At 46.6% G+C, this 18,780-nt stretch overlaps 2 protein-coding genes and 1 long non-coding RNA gene across 10 annotated transcripts in view; 1 reads left to right on the top strand and 2 right to left on the bottom strand.

Moving 5' to 3' along the window:
- The window catches only part of LOC149349077 (octopamine receptor beta-2R-like), a 507,633-nt gene that overhangs the window by 222,365 nt on the left and 266,488 nt on the right, over nt 1-18,780 (bottom strand). The gene's annotated exons all lie outside the window — the stretch shown is intronic.
- On the top strand, nt 6,558-14,600 carry LOC149349081 (uncharacterized). Of its 4 annotated transcripts, XM_089578052.1 has the most exons (12): nt 6,558-7,209; nt 8,030-8,111; nt 8,194-8,283; nt 8,366-8,542; nt 8,715-8,878; nt 9,043-9,408; nt 9,487-9,651; nt 10,101-10,287; nt 10,390-10,632; nt 11,716-11,887; nt 12,465-12,613; nt 12,693-14,600. In XM_089578052.1, the coding sequence occupies exons 1-12, from the start codon at nt 6,883-6,885 to the stop codon at nt 12,857-12,859; spliced, it is 2,289 nt and encodes a 762-aa protein (XP_089434178.1). In that variant the 5' UTR covers nt 6,558-6,882; the 3' UTR covers nt 12,860-14,600. The 4 variants fall into 4 exon arrangements, with proteins under 4 accessions (XP_089434178.1, XP_089434176.1, XP_089434175.1 ...); XM_089578050.1 differs by lacking the exon at nt 6,558-7,209 and having other exon boundaries at nt 7,267-8,111; nt 8,715-8,874; nt 9,039-9,408; XM_089578049.1 differs by lacking the exon at nt 6,558-7,209 and having other exon boundaries at nt 7,267-8,111; nt 8,715-8,874; nt 9,039-9,651; nt 12,693-12,891; nt 13,385-14,600.
- On the bottom strand, nt 12,615-17,457 carry LOC149349080 (uncharacterized). Its single transcript, XR_016289951.1, has 3 exons — nt 17,056-17,457; nt 12,913-12,962; nt 12,615-12,820 (listed from the first exon to the last, which is right to left on the bottom strand). It is a non-coding gene; the product is annotated as an uncharacterized LOC149349080 (long non-coding RNA).

The raw sequence follows: 18,780 nt of genomic DNA, 5'->3' as shown, positions 1-18,780 counted from the left end.
CTAGGTGGGCCGGACTTGGGCTAGCCCACGTGGGCCGGACTTGGGCTTGCCCATGTGGGCCGAGCATGGGTTAGCCCATGTGGGCCGGACTTGGGATAGCCAATGTGGGTCCCCGCTGCACTGCCGCCTAAGCCCCCCTGGAGGTCCCCTCTGAGAAGCCCATTACTGCCCCTATGGGTCCCACAAAGGACCGAGGAAAGCCCCCTTTATCGTTTTTATGCATGCAGACCATAGGGGTCCCCTGATGGTCCTATGTAGCAACCCCACTGGGCTGCCCCTGTGGGTCCCGAGCGATGCCGAGTTGCAAATTCCGCACATATCCCACATCGGGACCCCATGGGCTGCCCGTGTCGGGCCCACGAGGGCCCGCAATTCCGAACCCCGTTTGTGCAACTAGGGAGGTGTGCTGTAGCCAATGCTGTAGGCGTTACCGAAAAAAAAGTAACTAAATACGTTACTCGTTACGCCAAGAAAAAAAGAACGCGTTACCGCCCTACGTTACCAACAAAAAAGGTAACGCGTTACCGTTACCGAAAAAAAGTATCACACGTTACTTTGCCGTTACTCTATGGCCATAAATTTTAATCAGTGCGTCTTCGCTGTAAGAATTCAAGATAATAATTTTCTAAAGCTCATATTTCACATAATTCCAACTTCTCAAAGAAAAAGAAAGCATAGCTGGCCTCAACAAATTTACAGTAATTCTGGTGTGTTTCTGCTTACGAAATTACGCGGAAATTGTGTAGCAATAAAGAAATGCTTAAATGGCATAGTTCAGGAAAAAATATATTTGCGCGCACAAACAATTTTTTTCCCTTTCAACCTGCATAATTATCGCAAAAAAGCGAGTGTTTATGTCAAGGTGTTCAAGGTTATCCTCGCTCGTTTAGGAACTCAATAACCAAAAACGTAGTTGCCGGTAGAAATAAGCGCAATTTATTGTGAAAACAATGTTGATAAACAACGACAACTTTCCAATAGTTACAAATTGCTGTTGAATTCAAGCAACAGCTGCATTTCGAAGCTGTCATCGGACATCTTGCCTCGCTTCTTAGTGAATACGTCCGCACCAAAGCTAAATAGGCGCTCGACGGACGCACTGTATGGTACTCCTGTATTCACTTTCAGGAAGAACTTGTGAACGCGTGGAAAGTTTTCCTTCAGCTCACTGAGCGAAAAGTTACGCGGCACTGGGAAGGTACCGGGAAGCACAATGGCTCTCACAACTCAATAGGCTCGCACTTACAACACCCGGCAGAGAACTGCTCGAGAAGATCCATGTTAATCAGCCCTATACAATTGACCACGCGATGTGAGAAGACACATCAACGTGCACCCCATTCCGCGGAATATGCATCCCGCATATAACATTGAGAGGAGGAAAGCAAGAGGGGAAGCCCTGCAGAAGAAATGGGACAAGCAGACTAACACCATTTACGTGGACGCAGCAGGACCAAAGAATGGAGTCATGACTATAGTGGTCTCAGCGCCTTCAGGATCGATGGTGAACTGCGCCTCGGTGAAAACATCTAACCCCACTCACGGAGAGGAGGCAGCTATTGCATTAGCTGTAGCATCTAAACCCAACGCCGTTGTGCTCACTGATTCCCAGAACGCCTGTCGCAACTTCAATAACGGATGAATTCACAGATCAGGGTTGTCATTGCTGACTCAGCATCCACCCAACCAAGTCTCAGTGATCTGGTTTCCCGGTCACCTGGAACTACCAGGAGGAAACGAAGCCGCTCACAGGCATGCCCGAGCTCTTCTATACCGGGCGTATCCCCGTGATGACCATGAAGGGTGCCGCGACATGATAGGTTTAGCAATGTATGCTGACAGTCTCGCGCCATACAGAACAGCCAGAAAGGAGTACCCAACACCACATAAATCCCTCAATAAGTTAGAAGAGAACACCCTTAAGAGACTACAAACCAACACATACCCAACACCAGCTAAGTTACACCAGTGGTACCCTACACTATACTTTCCGCAGTGCCCACACTGTGAAGATGTAGCTAACCTCTGCCACATGGTGTGGGCATGCCAATTTAATCCCTTAGTTGACCCCATTTTAAACCCCTCACAGGAGCAGTGGGAGGCTATTCTGCTCAGCGATGATCCTGACCGTCAGCACTGGCTGGTGGGGAGGGCCAGCGCAGCAGCAACAGCTAGTGGACTAGCGGACTAGGCGGCCCACCCACAGTTCTCAGAATATTGACCAAATAAAGATGTTTTCAATAAATCAGTCACATGACGATGATGTTGAGGAGTTCCCGAAGAAGTCATCCTCTTTTGAGCTAGGGATGAGGCTAGTCGCTTCAAGCGAATGAAAACTCCTGATGGTCGCACTAAGCTTGCAACAAAGTCTTGGCATGAAAAAGAGGGAGGCCGTCCTTTGTCACAGTGCTGTGGGGAGTGGGGCGTTCCTTGTTCTGGCTAGGGGAGAAAAGGGGGGGGGGGGTATGACTATGAAGAGAGAAAGTTGGAGCGACAGTGATGCTGAACAGAAAATTTCTAGAAAGTTTAGTACGAGGTAGCTCACTACTGCCGGCACAGGAACAACCTTGCGCTACTGTCTACCAGTGTTTCAAAGATTTTCTACATCAAGCAATAAGACTCTCGTTGCCGCACGGAACAACTGCCTGCGAATATGCCTTGGCCTCCCAAAGGGTTCCTCTGCATCAGGAACAGTAGCGGAGGCAGGATGTCTCCCACTAGAGGTGATTGCCGCTCAGGAAACTATGCGTACCCATCTCCTCCATGTTCTTCAAGGGAAGAAGCACTTCCTGCACCGTGTCCACCTAACTCACAGCAACTCTAGCTTCGGCCAGGCAGTGCAGCTCCTGCCCATCCCTACTATTAATCAGCCACAGAAACTACTACCTCTGGCCTTTCCTCCATGGACACTCTCTCCTCTAAAGGTGAAGAAGTTTGTTCCAGGTGTGAATGCAAAGAGCCGCATGCCACAGGCAGCGTTTCTTCAAAGTACTCTCGCCTACTTAACGGAGGAATATAGGCAGCACACCCATATCTTCACCGATGGTTCAACTACTAAAGAAACCTCTTCATGTGGCCTCTATGTGCCCTCAACAGGCCATGCCTTTTCTTACCGGCTGCAGCGGAGGACATCCTCTACGACAGCTGAGCTTCACGGCATTAAGGAAGCTGTTTCTTACATCCTGCGCCGAACCGCCGGCCGTTGGGTTATCTTCACCGATTCAAAAGCATCTCTGCAGATTCTGGCCAACCTGCTGAAGAAAACGAATCACCAGCCAGTTTCCCTGGACATCGGATATCTACATCATTTAGCTATTGCCGCAGGCCACTGCATAACATTTCAGTGGGTACCTGCTCACTGTGGCATTCAGGCTAATGAAAAAGCAGATGAAGCGGCCCGTAAGGGCCATAAACATCGGAGATACATTCGAACTTTTTTCACGAAATCTGATGCGTCCCAAATGGCTAAAAGTTTTGCTTACGAAGAAACGTATCGGCTTTGGAGTTTGCCGACACATCAGTACCAATTTCTTCACTCAATCGACCCTCATCTTAGATCAAGACTCTCACCCAGAATTCCTCGACATCTGGAAACACTTTATCATAGACTTCGTCTGAATGCTGCATATACAAACGGCTTACGATACCGTTTTAGACAAATGAACAGTCCGCTCTGTGACAACTGTGCCTCGATAGAAACTGTGGAACATATCTTGCTTGAGTGTCCTGCATATGTTAACGAGCGTGCGTACTATGAACATTGCATGCAGAAGCTCTGCCCAGTGCCACTAACAATGGACAAAGTTTTAGGTCCCTTAGCCTGCCTTAGGCAACAGAGACTTGCAATGAACTTTCTATTCACATATTTAAAAGACATTGGACATCTCGATAAGCTTTAAATTCACTTGCACGTTACCTTCATGCATTCTTCATGCAGTGAACTTCGTCAGCCCATTTGACGGACTATGCACTCCATCATTCCATAGGTTACATCAATACTCGCCATTGCATCCTTAGTACCCATTTCATGGCCGCATTTTATCTTCGTTTTTTTTTTACCTCTTCCCCGCTGCTCTCCTTCTGTCTTTATCTCCCAAATTCCCCTCTCTACGCAGAGTAGCATGCCAGCGATTTTTTAACGCCGGCTAAATTCTCTGTTCTTCATTAAAGAGTCTCTCTCTCTCTCTCTCTCTCACAGGAACAAAGGCCCATTTCCTTCTTTTTTCCTCTACTTCGGTGCTACAGCCTAGAGCTGTGCACGGGCTCGGACCGGCCCGAAAGCCCATACCCGGCCCGGCCCGCGGGCCGGGCTCGGGCCTTTCGGAAGTCTATTCACCCGGGTCCGGGCCGGGCTCGGGCCACGATATATTTGTCTCGGACGGGCCAGTCGGGCTTCGCGATCGCGATTGCTCCTGCGTGGCTCCAGCCGCCCTATACTGTTGCAAGGTTCGAAACTAATCTGCAGGAGCGCCGCACTTGCCTCAAGCCGTCATCAAGGGACGATTTGTTGTTTTTACATAATAACTTGAAGTGATAACTCTCTACATGCGCCGTGTTTGCATATACTCACTAATTTTCATCTAGACCATGAGAGCCGAGCATTTTAAAAACATTGAAATAAACTGATTTTCCTTAAATTACCTGCCGCCGCGGTGGCTAAGTGGCTATGGTGCTCGGCTGCTGACCCAAAAGACGCGGGTTCGATCCCGGCCGCGGCGGCTAGAATTTCTTTGGAGGAGAAATTCTTGAGGCCCGTGTACTACGTTTCAATGGCTACCACGCAAGCGACCCAGACCCAAGGACTGCGAGCTGAAGAGGATACGACCTTGACCCATCAGCGAGAGAGCCGCCGCGGTGGCTCAGCGGTTACGGTGCTCGGTTGCTGTCCCGAAAGACGCGGGTTCGATCCCGTCCGCGGCGGCTAGAATTTCTTTGGAGGAAAAATTCTAGAGGCCCGTGTACTGTGCGATGTCAGTGCACGTTAAAGAACCCCAGGTGGTCGAAATTTCCGGAGCCCTTCACTACGGCGTCTCTCATAGCCTTAGTCGCTTTGGGACGTTAAACCCCACAAAACCAAACTTAAATTACCTCTTTCTGTTTCATCGTCACTTCAATTAAAGTTTTGCAGGCCGGGCCCGGGCCGGGCCTTAAATCGGGCCGGGCCCGGGCGGGCTTAGGTTTCTTCAGTGTCGGGCCGGGCCGGGCCTCCGTCAGTACTGTGGGGCTCGGGCCGGGCGCGGGCTGACATTTGCGGCCCGTGCACAGCTCTACTACAGCCGGTTGACTGCAATCCCCTTTTCTGTCCTGTACCATTGTACTCTTTCGACGGCTCTCTTGGGGCCATCTTGAAGAAAACTAGCGACATTCCTGAGTTTACTCAGAAGAGTGAACAGCTTCCACAAAGAATGCGAGAGTGTCGCCTGGGAACGATACCTTTCGGCTGGAAAACAAGCTTACGGAGAAACTGACTTACAGATTTCTGCAGATGGTGCATTGGTAGCTCGGAATGCGTCCACTCTTTGGAGAGTTTTGTGCGTGAGTGGTTTGGGGGTGAAGACAAGTGTGTGAATGCGTGTTCGTGCTTTTTTTTTTAGTTGAGTGCGTCGTCCGGGGCAGGTGTTTTCTGGCATGCATGCAAGCCGCAACAAGGGTAGTCGAGAACACCTGCAGATTTTGTTTATTTGCAGCATCATTTTCGGGGTTTTTTTTTGCTGAAATAGAGGCGGAGGGGGACAATTGAAATAAAAAGTAACTAGTAACGTGACACCTCACGGTACCGAAAAATGCTAACGTAAGTACGTTACCCGTTACAGTTCCGAAATGGTAACGAGTACGTTACTAAGTCACCAAAAAAGTAACGCGTTACCGGTAACGCCGTTACTTGTAACGCGTTACCGACAACACTGGCTGTAGCGACAGCAGGGTGTTAAAGGGCAACTGCAGCACTTTTTTCAGAATTTTGCGATATTCAAGGATTCACATCTTGCAAAGTTCCGCTCTGTCTGTCTCCTTGGCTTTTTCCTGTGGCTGTCTTTTTTTATAGCGCAACTTGGTTCCTTCAAAGCAATGCACCAACTTGCCCAACAAGAAGTTCTTCTAAATTCAAATCTACATAGGCTGTAGGTAAAGCATGCCAAGTGTTTTTGCACTAGCATTAAAAATAGTGACGTAATCGACGATTGCATTTTGCGCTTCTCCTCAATGCTACGGAGGAGTGCAGGGAAACTCAGCGTGACGTCACGGAAGCTATGTTTTCAAATTACCGCTGTCGTCAGCCGCACCCTGCCCTGACTCGTTAGACGCTGCCAAACAACTCTCGGCAGGGTTTGCCTTCGGTTGCGTTGGTTTTTTCCTTCAAAGCAGGCGTTTGTGCGTTGGAAATATACCGATACCTTCGATGACGTCATCATGCACCCCCGTACTTGGCGCGGTGCGCTGCGCAGAAGCTTAAAGGACGTCCGGATTTTAACCGGCGATTACATTACTTCTTCAAGTGCTAGCCCAAAAAGACATCGCATGCTTTACCTGCACGTTTCATACATTCGACCCTCTTAAAGGGAGACTGAAGCGGTTTTCGAATCAGCTAATCTTCTAGGGTTTTGAAGTAGTGTCGTTGCTGATCACGCCTGTAAAGTTATTTTTTCGATTTTGGCTAAAACAGTGGCGCAATCACCAATTGTAAGCGGGATGTTTAAATCTCCCGCGTCCCGCGCGACCGCAGGTGGAGGAGGATAGCGGAGAGAGAAACCTCGCCCATGTCGGCCAACGTGACGTCATTTTGAGGAGTCGGAGAACGTCCCGTCACCCGCGCGCGCTTTCAGCGCGCGTTGTTCCTCGTGTCAGCCAAGTTTTGAGCACCCGACCACGTGCAGGCGATCTAACATGCGGTACTGCTCTGCATTCGGGTGTACGAGCACCTACGGCCGCGATGATGTCGTCTTCCACGCTTTCCCGAAAGATCAAAAGCTCGCAGCGCAGTGGGTCGTTGCTGTGAAGAGGGACAATTTCAAGCCGACCAAAGCAAGCGCACTCTGCTCGAAGCACTTTCGTGACAGCGATTACGAGCTGAGCTTGTCCCTAATGCGATCGCTAGGGGTTTCTGTTAAAGGGGCACGGCTGAAACATGACGCGGTTCCTTCGATATTTTTGCACAAAAGAAGCGCGTCACCACCGCCAAGAAGCGCATTTGCGAAAAGAAGGAAACATGAGGTGAGTGCTTCTACTTCACTACTTTGCGGAAATTCAGGTCTCATCTGTGTGTGAAGCTTTGCATGAAGCGTTGACCGTGATTACCACACGCGGAGGCGACCCCGCGATGGGACAGAGCTGCGCCGCGCGGCTCTATACTAGCGGGTTTACTTTTCTCGCGCAAGGGGATATGCTATAAAAACCCGGCGTTGCGCTAAAAATCACGTAACTCATCAACGAAACACCGATGATGATTATTCGCGTGCGCACGAGACGGGCTACTGAGAAAAGCCCACTGCTGTGCCTGACATGATCGCGGAGCCCCTGCGGAACACTGGCGCGGCCAGGTTGGCCAGGTCTGAGGGCGCGCTGAGCGAGTTTCGGTTCGACGCGTCGAAGCAAAGAAGTATCGAAGCTGTTCACATGCGGCGTCGTGATTTCTTGCCCGTTGCTGCTTCGTCGTAGATCATTAGTTACGCGATCTGAAACGAAAATACTCAATAGAAGTCTGTCTGGTTGCGGGTGCATTTCAAGTGAAAAATGAAATGAAATACGACGTTACGAAACCTAGTCCGTCATAGGGGAATAGCGGGGAGGTACAGCGCACGCGCAAGACAACAACGCCCCTCAGGCAATGGTTCAGCACATGTGCACTGGCGCCTCAACCGATAGGATCATCCTATTCTAAAACTGTCCAATTACGACGTGTTCACGCAAATGCGATTCGATGATCACCTGACAGCCGAGAACGACATCACATATGCGGTTTTCTCGCCTTCATGGGAAAATTTTGAGAGTAAAGAGCAATTCCACAAATTCAGTACGCATTTTATCCTTTCAGGTTCTTGCAGAACTGCTTCAAGAAGGATCAACTATGGAAACACTTGATCCAGAATTGGACAGTCCCTCTGGTAACCAAACAGGTAATGATTCTACATTCAGTCTGAACATTTAGTTATACATGGCTATCCCGTGCATCAAATCATATCTCAGTCTGTGTTGCAGACGTCACAACAGAAGCTGAAGCAGATTTGTGTGCAATGTCTCATGAAAACTTTGGTGAGGAAAACTCGCCAAGTACCCTCGCTCTCACAGGTAATGACCAATGTTCAGCAAGCACAGTAATGCAAGGCATTGATCCCTTACACATTACATGATAACCTGCTCATTATTGCAGATGCAGCACAATATGATGGGCCACTGGAGGTCACTCTGACTGAGTCCTGTGACAGAAGACACAAGTGTGTCCAAGCAATGGTGCGGCCAGCGACACAAAGCACAGCTGTACAGGCATGTGTGAAAAAAAGCATGGCATCACGCCGCACTCAGACAAAACTGCAAACTGTATCTATTGGTATGTGCCTCTACATTCAGCGTACATTTTTGATGCATGCATTTGTGCAGTAATGATGGGGGAGGGGGCAAAGCACTATAAAGATTGTCAGTTCTAAAAATTCTGCATATTCCATGTTGCGTCCAGTGGTAATAAATAATAAATGCAGCTGCACATATCGCACGACTTTTAGGCATTCAGGTTGGTAGCCCCATGGTAGATGCAGCCACTCAAAAGAGCATGCCGACCCAAAGAGAGGCCAGTGAAAGCGACGATGACAGCACAGTAGACGAAGGAGCCGATCAGAACTACGATGATGAGGACTACAGCCCATGTGAAGAATTTGAAGAGAGGTATGTTATTTATTAGCAGTATGACGAAAAGCTAACAGTACGCTTAAAATGCTGTTTGCCCTACTTTTAATGTGGTGCCATAAACATTCACTCCAAATTTTTTCATACAAGATTGCATGTTTACACTGTCCAGTCCGATTGAAAATTTGCCTATTCTTTTTCAGGCAGGGATGTGCTGGAAGCTGCACAGATGAACCTGGCAAAAGAATTTTTTTGGTGCAGGAGAAGTACCTGCGAAAACTTTTCGAGTTGTGCACAGAGTGCCTCGCACCTCGTACAGTCTCATTCGAGTGTGAAGGCACACTTTTAAAGGTTTATGGGCAGTGTGCATCTGGTCATTTCATTTACTGGTGCAATCAAGACATCACAAAACAGCAGCCGATGCTCAACCTGAAGCTTTGCGCAGCAGTTCTCTTTTCCGGAAGCAACCCAACAGCTGTGCTTAGAATGCTGGCTTCAGTTGGTGTACCGGTTGTGAGCAACAGGACATTTTTTGCAATCCAGCGCTCATATCTGTGGCCTGCAATTGACAGGGTAAGCAGTCATCGTGAAGAAGTTACCAGCTTTTTTTGCATGGCCAAGGTTCAATGCGCACTATTTTTTTTTTTTCAGGTTTGGAAAGAAGAGCAGAGAAGTCTGCTGCAAGAGCTGCAAGGCCAACAAGTAAAACTTGCTGGAGATGGACGGGCTGATTCACCAGGATATAGTGCTAAATATGGCACGTATACTCTCTTGGACGTTGAACGCCACAAAGTCTTGCATTCTGAAGTCGTGCAGGTGCGTTTCCACTTTACTACAACAAGATTCTGTAAATTTCTATAGTTCACTAACGCTGACAAATGAATTGTAACACAACACTTAAATATCATGAATTCTTTCAACGGCACACGCATTATTGTGGGTTTAGCTTTGAATCCCCATGCTGGTAGATGAACGGTTTATGGGGGTTTAATGTCCCAAAGCAACTCAGGCTATGAGGGATGCCGTAGTGAAGGGCTCCAGAAATTTTGACCACCCAAGGTTGTGCATTGACATTGCACAGTACATACGCCTGAAGCATAAGCACAGGACTGCCATTGTTAGCAATACAAACAGTCATTTTCGTAAAAAATAGTACATAACAGCTGGGAAGCAGAGGCCTCAATACATGCAGTTTTTTTTTTTTTTTGAATTGGTAGACATTCAGCGCATCAAACTCAATATCCTTTGCCGTTATCATTCCACAGTCTAATGATGCTGGCGGCAGCTGTCGCATGGAGTTAGAGGGCCTGAAACAAGGCCTTGCTTTTCTGGAGAGTGAGAACATCAACGTTACAGTGCTGGTGACCGACCGTCACACACAAATCAAGAGCTTTCTTCGCAACAACAAATCTTCAATCACCCACGAGTTCGATGTGTGGCACATGGCAAAAGGTATCCGGCAGCTGCAGTTTTACGGTGGCTGCTGATAAAATGTTATTTTCAGCGCATTTATGGAATATATCATGTTCAATTTATATCTAATATGCCTTTTAGGTGTCACCAAGAAGCTGCATACCGCTGCGAAACAAAAGAGCTGCAACGAACTTGCACCTTGGATTAAGTCTGTGTGCAACCATATGTATTGGGCGGCAGCATCCAGCAAAGGCCAAGCACAACTCATTGTGCCCAAATGGCTGTCCCTTCTTAATCACATAAGGGACATCCACACACACGACCAGGCATCATTCCCCACGTGTTTGCACGGCGACTTAGCACCCAAGCAGTGGCTCAGAGAAGGTATATTGCATTTTGCATTGAAAATACGGCAAAGGCCCCACTGAAGCATAATTAGTAACATCTAACTACGATATATAAAATTACAAAATTCCAGTAAGAGAGGGTGTCAGGAAGGAAGGCACAATCTCTAGAGTACTATTCAATGCGTGTTTACGGAAAGTATTTACAAACCTCGAATGAGATCTAACGGACGATAAGAGTTAATGGGAACACCTTTGCAATTTGCTGACGACACTGCCTTGCTAAAGAACTCTCAACAAACTGCAAAGCATGATCGATGACCTTGACAGGCAAACAAGAACAGTGGGTCTGAAAGCTTTATGCACAGAACTTAAGCAAGATTCAACAGCCTCTGAAGGGAACAGTGGCTATACGATAGGCACCGAAGCCTTAAAAGTGGGAAGGGAAGAGATCTAATTAGTGTAGGTAATTACTGCAGATCCATACCATGAGAGTGAAAGATATTGGATAATAAGAATAGGGCGCAGTGCATTTGGCAGGTATGCTTATACCATGAATGGTAATTTACCGGTATCCCTCAAGAGGAAATTGTACAACAGCCGTGTCTTACCAGTACTCATGGCGGAGAAAAAAAATTAACGAAAAGGGTTGAACTTAAACTGAGTACAATGCTGCAAGCAGCAGAAAGCGAGAAGAGTAACATTATGATATGAAGAGAGCAGAGTGGGTCGGTAAACAAATTCGAGTTAGCGACATCCTAGTAGAAACCAAGAGCAAATTGCAGGGCATGCAGTGGAGAGGCTGCACAACTAATAGTCGTTCAGGGTAATAGACTGGATTCCAAGATTTTAGCAACCTGCGCAGTGCAGCAGGATTTCAGGGTTTACATGATAAGCTTCATGAACTAAATAAATAACATTTGTTTAAATTTCTTACATACAACTTATTACAGTGCACCTCAAATTCCAGTGTGTTTATTATAAGTATAAAAACTTATAAGATGCTCATTACTGAATACGAGTTTATTTACAGGTGCGCTGAAATGCTGGTTGATTCACGAGCATACAGCAAGCCACACGTTTAGAGCTTTACAAAAAGATGACAATGACTGTTTCTTTCTAGAATCAAAGGCTTTCCAGAAGCTTCGAGACGTTGCAATGTCTAAAGCCCTTCTGCAAGACATGCCACGGCTGTCAACAGGATACCAAACTTATGGATTAGAGGCTTTTCATAGCCTTCTAGTGCATTTTGCACCGAAGACCTACCACTATTCATATCCTGGAATGAGGGCTAGGTAAGCTGTCTTCTGTCTGCTTTTACATTGAGAAAACACCAATATTACAAAATAATTATCAACGTTGGCGCAAATGTTAAACATGCATCTGTAGAAAAAGTGAAAGGCATGTAGGTGTGTGCCACAACTATGTGAAAAGGTGCCCACTTTAAATTAGATTTACTGAAATTTTCAATAGCTGCATCTTTTCTTACATCTTCTCAACAGATTTAAAAACACATTTGACCGAATCAGAAGGGATTCTACATGCCAACACTTTGTGAGCATGCAGAGTGCCTGCTGTGTTCACCATGCAAGCACTGCATTTTCATTTTCAATCCGCCTGGCAACTGAGGTGACGCTTTGTTTGCACAGATCTTCACAAGTAGCACTATGCTTTGTCACAGTGTTTTCATCATGCGTGCTCATGGTACTTTCAAGCACTAATTGCTGGCATGGCGTTATGCTTAACATCCACCAGTGACCTCCTATTGTCGCATAATCTTTATAGTTAGACTGTTTACATAGGTTACAAGTTCTGAGGGTGAACGTTTGCGGATACCCTTTTCACATGGTCCTGTTTGTTTAACTTTTTCAGGACCCAACTCGCTGCACTTCACTACAATGAAAACAGTGGACGTGGTCAGGCACGCACAAAGGATGGCACACTTCGATGGTGTGTGCGTTACCCAAAGGCAGCAGGTGGTGACCCAATAGCTTGTCCGATAAAGGAGCCACCCACTCATGGTAAGCTTGCACCACCTAGTTTATTTGATCACGAAGAAAGTGAATATTGCACAACCTATGAGATAAAATGCTCACACAGGCTACGTCACACGCCTCCTCGACATGATTGTGGCTATGGCTGAGAGCATGGAGCCTCAGGAGAGGAAAACTGCTCCAGAATCTCGACCGCCACTCAGCAGCAGCTTTCCAAAGGTCCCAAAGGAGAAGCTGGTTGAGGAAAGAAAGTCAAGGTTCAACAGACAATGAGCAGTTTCACATGACATGCAGAGAAAGTACTGGTAAGTAGTATGGGGGTTTACCTGATGTCCAAAATCTGAATGTGAGTTGAGCAGCCAAAGCGCTTGAGACACTGTGACAGGTAAAAATATATAGCAAAGGATATGATGACATGCACTGTATACTTTCATAAGGGGAACCAGTTACTAAAATGTTTGGTTCATCAAAAACAAAATGAAAAGCAGATATCACTAAACACAAGAAGGCAGAGTAGAATCATGCAGCCACTAGAAAGGATGCAGACCACTGTGCACAATATGCTGGGGATTGCGTAGATTATACGGGAAAAGAATGCAACCGTGATAACCGCTTTAGTGCCTCTATTTTCTCAATGGCATTTGTTGTTTCTTTAGCTTTTTTTTTTCATTTTACTGTTTTATTGCCACTGTTCATATCTGATTCTGTTGCGCTTTGTTTGGAAAGGGGGGGAGGGGTCAGTTTTTGCAATCTTTTCATGTTAGTATAGCCATTAACCTGCTTCTCTCCTACCTGTAGGTCACAGGCCCCATGGCCAGACAAGAGGCCTTTGAAGCCCAAGAGCCCACCTTCCCACCCTCCTCACTCCACACCCCATCATAATCCTAGTCCCCCCTCTTTAGAGTGAAGGGCCTATACAACCCCTGCCAATGATGACCGCACTTCGCCCGACAAAGACAAGTCCTCTTGTTGGAACGTCCGTCGCTGGACTGAGGCTCTTCCTTCATTTTAATTTTTCAAGATTTCCGTCTGCCGTACTTCTTATCTGCCACTATAAAAGATGAACCAGCGCACTAATGGCTACTTATTTAGCAGCCAATGCTGTCTTCCAGAAAATATTACCAGTGACCATAAGCTAAATGATACATCATAAGCTAAATGACAGTATCTCATGTGCATGATCTTAAAATCTTTATGCTTCTGCATTTCTTGACAGTTTGCAGGTTAGCACAAAAGAGAACTTCAATCATTTTGCCTAGTGTGCTTCATGGAATGGTCATTTTGTTTGTCAAAGCAGGCAAAAAATTTTTCTTGGCACCTTTCTGCTCTGCATTTGTGCGGTAAACATGTAGTTGCAATTTTTTGGACCTGAGTGACTGGAAGGGCAATGATGGTGAAGGAAGTGGCGCAGGGCACTTTCACAGCTAGTAGTTCAGTATGTTGGCCCTTGACTAGAGCACTTTCCACCAGACTGTGGACATAGCTCAATTTTTCACAAAATTTATTTGAATGATAATGTATCCGTCATTGTGTTCAGTGTTCCTTGGATGCCTACGTCCAACCATTTAACCAGGCATGAACTGCAAACAGACCAACTAGCTCAATCCAAAGCCATGCTAGGAAGACAGCTAGATGCCAGGGCAGACTAAAAAGGAAAGTTTCACTTATTACAGATCTTCAGAATGTGCTTTTTTGTTCGTGACACAAGTGGCTTTTGCACTGCCGACAGACTTCTAACAGGCTTTTTCCTTTCTTGCTGTGACAGTATTTAATTTATTGTATAATTTGCAGCAGCAATTCTGACATGATTAGAGTTTTGCTGCTTTAGCTTGCTCTTGTAAGTGTTTGATAAGCCAAAGAGACCTTCTCTCTTATTTCAATTCTGTGAACAATTGTCTACTGTGCATACATATGCTACTAGCGTATAATTACTGCGCAGAGTCTTCATGCTTGTATTTATGCGCACGACTTTGAAAGAAAATTTTAGCTAAGATAAAATTTTATTTGAAGTGAATCTGTGAACTCACTCAGCTGTAGAAGCTACGACTTTTTTAATCCCTGCAGCTGCATCTTGCAAGGCGGTGCTGGTTCATTTATGCCTAACTGTTTTGATTTTTTTTTATGTCATGCTGGAAAGCCTCATGTGATCCAGGATTTTAGGGCGGCATCATCAACTCCGTGTAAAGGAATGAAGTTTCACCAACTCGGACATACTTCCTTGACAGTGGTGGCAATAAATGCCACAATGTCAGTAATCAGTGTAGAAAAATGCAACTTGCTCTTATTTCAACATGTACCAAGCTGCTTTGCTGCAGCTGGCATAGTGAATCGTCACAAGCAGTTCACTGAAACGTTGGATGCCAGGAGGTCGTCACCGACTGCCTGTAGCAGAACAAAGCTCAGCCAGCTTGTACATGACTGCTCATCGGCAGTGGGGACTGACAGAAGCTACAACCCGTGTAATCCCTGCTGTCTTATCTTGCAGGTTGGTATTGGGACACAATTATCCTGTGTGACGTCGCTGAATGGTAAGGGACGTTGTGCTAATCATCACAAATGAAAAACAAAAAAAGAGAAATAAGAATACTTATTCCTGACAGCAAAGTAGAATAAAACTGTTTTTTTGCTGTATGGTTTCTCCATGTCACTCACGTTAGTGCCAGGTTCGTGCACAGTGATTGCAAGAAAACCTGCCAGAAACTCGGCAGACCCTGATGAAATAGTCTGCACTGCAAACAGCACTTTTTCTTGCTCTCACTTTGCAAAAACCTCAAGCACTGAGGCCAACACACTCCTCTACAGAAACCACCTTCTTTCAGACTGTGTCAAGGACACAACTTGGTAGAAACAGCTGGTGTATATTTAACAAGTTCAATGTCTTGGCATCGTCACGTGCATTTCGTTACTGCCAAAGCCTGTCGTGTTTTAGGTTTCCTGCGACGTAACGCTAAACTTTTCCCTTTAAAGACTAAAGAACTGCTGTATAATACAAACGTTAGAAGCATACTTGAGTATGCTTGCACTGTCTGGGATCCGAAAACCTTGCTTGACGTTCAAAAGCTAGAAAGAGTTCAGAATTTGGCCGTTCGTTTTGTTTTCAATAACTATGGGCGATATTTTAGTGTAACGAGCGCGAAAAAATCTTTGGGTTGGGACTCACTTCAAAAACGTAGGAAAGTACTGCGTTTAAAATTATTTCATAATATATTTCATTCTAGAACTGGAATAGACAGAACCAAATATATAGCCAACCCTGATTACGTGTCTTTACGTAGAGATAATTCACTTAAAGTTAAAGAATACAGGTGCCGGACTGACCTTTTTAAAATGTCTTTTTTCCCCAAAACGGTTTCGGAATGGAACAAGCTGCCTGAGGAAGTAGTGTCCATATTATCAAATGATTCATTTTCTTCCATGCTGTGACATTTTTTTGTGTATAATAATTCCGTGTTCTTTCTATCTCATTGTTATCTTTTTTTTTGTAACCACCTGCACGCGGTGGCATTTGTGTACTTTTTCTTCTACCCCCCCACTGTAATGCCAGCCAATGGCGCTGTGGGTATGATGATAAATAAATAAATAAATAAAGACTGTTTCTCATTTGTTTTCAGATGACCTAAACACCAGGTATGCTGCATGTCACTGTAGCCTGTGAATGAAAAGTGTTAAAACTTCCCCCAAGGTTGACTCAAATTTCTCACTCATTATTGGAGCATTTTTTTATTGTGCAGTGGAAACTTCAGTGCACTAGCCGCACATAGCAGGTATCTCCTAGCGATTTCTGACAATAGATAAGTGCAGTAGAAGTATTCATCTTCTATGCTGTGCATGCATACAAACACCTGCTATGAAAGAGTAATATTACAGCCACAACGAAAACACGGTTATCACCGACTGGGTGCCACCCTACATGCGAAAAAATCGCATACCGGCATCGGACACTCACCGGAAAGCTTTTTCGGGAATGGCACCGGCCGGCGCATGCACAACGAGTGCACTGTGGGCAGCTCCTTTCGAAAGGGAGGCCTCTGCCGACGGCTACGAGCCTTGGCTTAGTACATGTGAGCTAGCGAACTCGCCTTTTCGTTGCATCAAGCTTCGGCTATAATTTCCGCTCTCCAGCGCTACCAAGCAATATTGCGAATCACATCACATCAGACGAACGCACTTTGATCATGCACATGTAAGAGCTGCTATGGCCAGGCGAGAAATATACGGCTGGAATATACGGTCGCGGGTTTTTTCTCACGCCATGCCATGACACGATCGGCAACACACCGCAGGGCAAGCGAAAGCAAACACATTCGGGTTTCGTCGTTTCTGCGAAGTAGGCGCACCGTCATGACCTTCCGAATCTTCCTCGGAGACTTAGACTCCGTGAAAGTGGCTTATCACGGTAAAGTTCTCGGACAATCGTCTAGTTTCTGCCAATAACGACATGCAACCCCAAAAAATGCCGTACTACGTACCAGAGCAAGTTTCCAACGGCGGTAGACGTTCCCGGCTGGTCTTCGCTCTCCGCAATGGAGATACTGCGTCGTTCTTGGGCGCAACAAGTACGAACACATACAGCGAAACCTCGATGTTCACGTGAGTGTCAAAAGTGTTTTACAATCGCTTTTACAACACCGCGAAGAGGTGCAATCTGCACGCAACGCAGCCTACGCAGCGCGGCCAGTCCTCAAAATTACGTCACGTCACATTGGCCAATCACAGGCGGCGGCGCGACCCGCGACGAGCCCCGAGGCGCCGGCTGCATATTTCTGCTAAAAATGACAATTAGTGCTTGTTTTAAACCCAATTTCAGTTCGAAATTCGAGTTTGCAGCATCAAAAACTATAAGGTGCCGTCGCAAGCCCGATTTTTTCAAAAAGTGCTTCAGTCGCCCTTTAAGCTAGTCGATTTCTAAACCTATGCAGTTTCCTTTAAGGTATCTAATTAGCCTAGACTTGAAGAGGGACCGGAAGAAACAAGTGGGGCGGAAGCCAATTTACTTGTTAGCAGTAAGAGGGAAAGTACAGGATTTAAGGATCTCGCTGCGGAACAAATATTCGGCTTTAACTGAGCAAGAACGCCTTAATCTTCAAGCAATGAACGATAAAATCACAGCTATCATTACGGAATGCGCCGTAGAAGTAAGCGGCAGGATGGTTAGACAGGATACCGGCAAGCTCGCTCAGCAAACGAAAGATCTGATTAAAAAAACGCCAAAGCATGATACCTCTAGCCCAAGACAGAATACAACTGCCAGAGCTATTAAACCTAATAAACCAGCGCAAGGTAACCGACATAACGAAGTTTAATATGGAGAGATTCGAACATGGTTTAAAGAACGCAGCTAGCCTAAAAGCGGTAAAGAGAAATCTAGGCATAGCCAAAAATCAGACGTATGCGTAAACAGACAAACAGGGCAGTGTAATTAGCAATATGGGTAAGATAGAGTAAAGTTGTGCCGGTGGTTTCCAGCAATTGGCTGCACCGCTCGAAGGGCTTCTCGATGAAGTGACTTCCAGGCGAATCGATCCAGGGGTAAACGAAGAACTTTTATACAGGCTATTTAAAGATGGGTACAAGATTCAGTACGGCCAAACTATCCGCGGCCGGCCTAGCCGACCGCCTGCACAGACGCGAGGGACACCACGTCCCAACAGTCGAACTGGCGCGCCTTGCACCAGCTCTCAACGGCCGCTACCTCCGCGCTCGGCCCAACCGAGCGCCTGCCCGCTAGGAGTAGCTAGAAAACAAAAGCCCTCGGGCGCGGGTCTCTTCACGAGTTCACCCCGATCCCGCGCCCCTTTCCGCACGTAAAATTGAACTGTGTTACAGCTTCCCGCCTGACATCAGTTTTAACGAATAGGAAAGCTCAGAACTGATGTCAGGGTTTTTCCCTCACCCCGAAATTCCTCCCTACGTGGTTGCGCAATCCTCCGCCAAGCGGACCGGATGCGCGCTAGACGTCTGGGGCCAACGGACACTTTCGGTTCCTAACCGTGCTGGCCTAGTACACAGCACGTCGCGTAACGCGACGAAACCGAGACCGTTCTCGCTTGTTTATGGCCGGCGGCTTCTTCCCCCCGGGAGGCAGGATTCCGGGAAGACGGGGGGACAGGAGCCCAAGGTCGATGTCGGTAAAGAGCCCCGCCGTCTGCAGTGGCAAGGGAAAACGCAAGAACGAACGGGGAGACCAACCGAAG

The sequence above is a fragment of the Amblyomma mixtum genome, chromosome 3, assembly GCF_055824585.1.
Source record: "Amblyomma mixtum isolate Tamu chromosome 3, ASM5582458v1, whole genome shotgun sequence".
Taxonomy (NCBI): Eukaryota; Metazoa; Arthropoda; class Arachnida; order Ixodida; family Ixodidae; genus Amblyomma; species Amblyomma mixtum.
The sequence above is the reverse complement of the archived record's forward strand: the minus strand, read 5'-3'. Positions and strand labels throughout refer to the sequence as shown.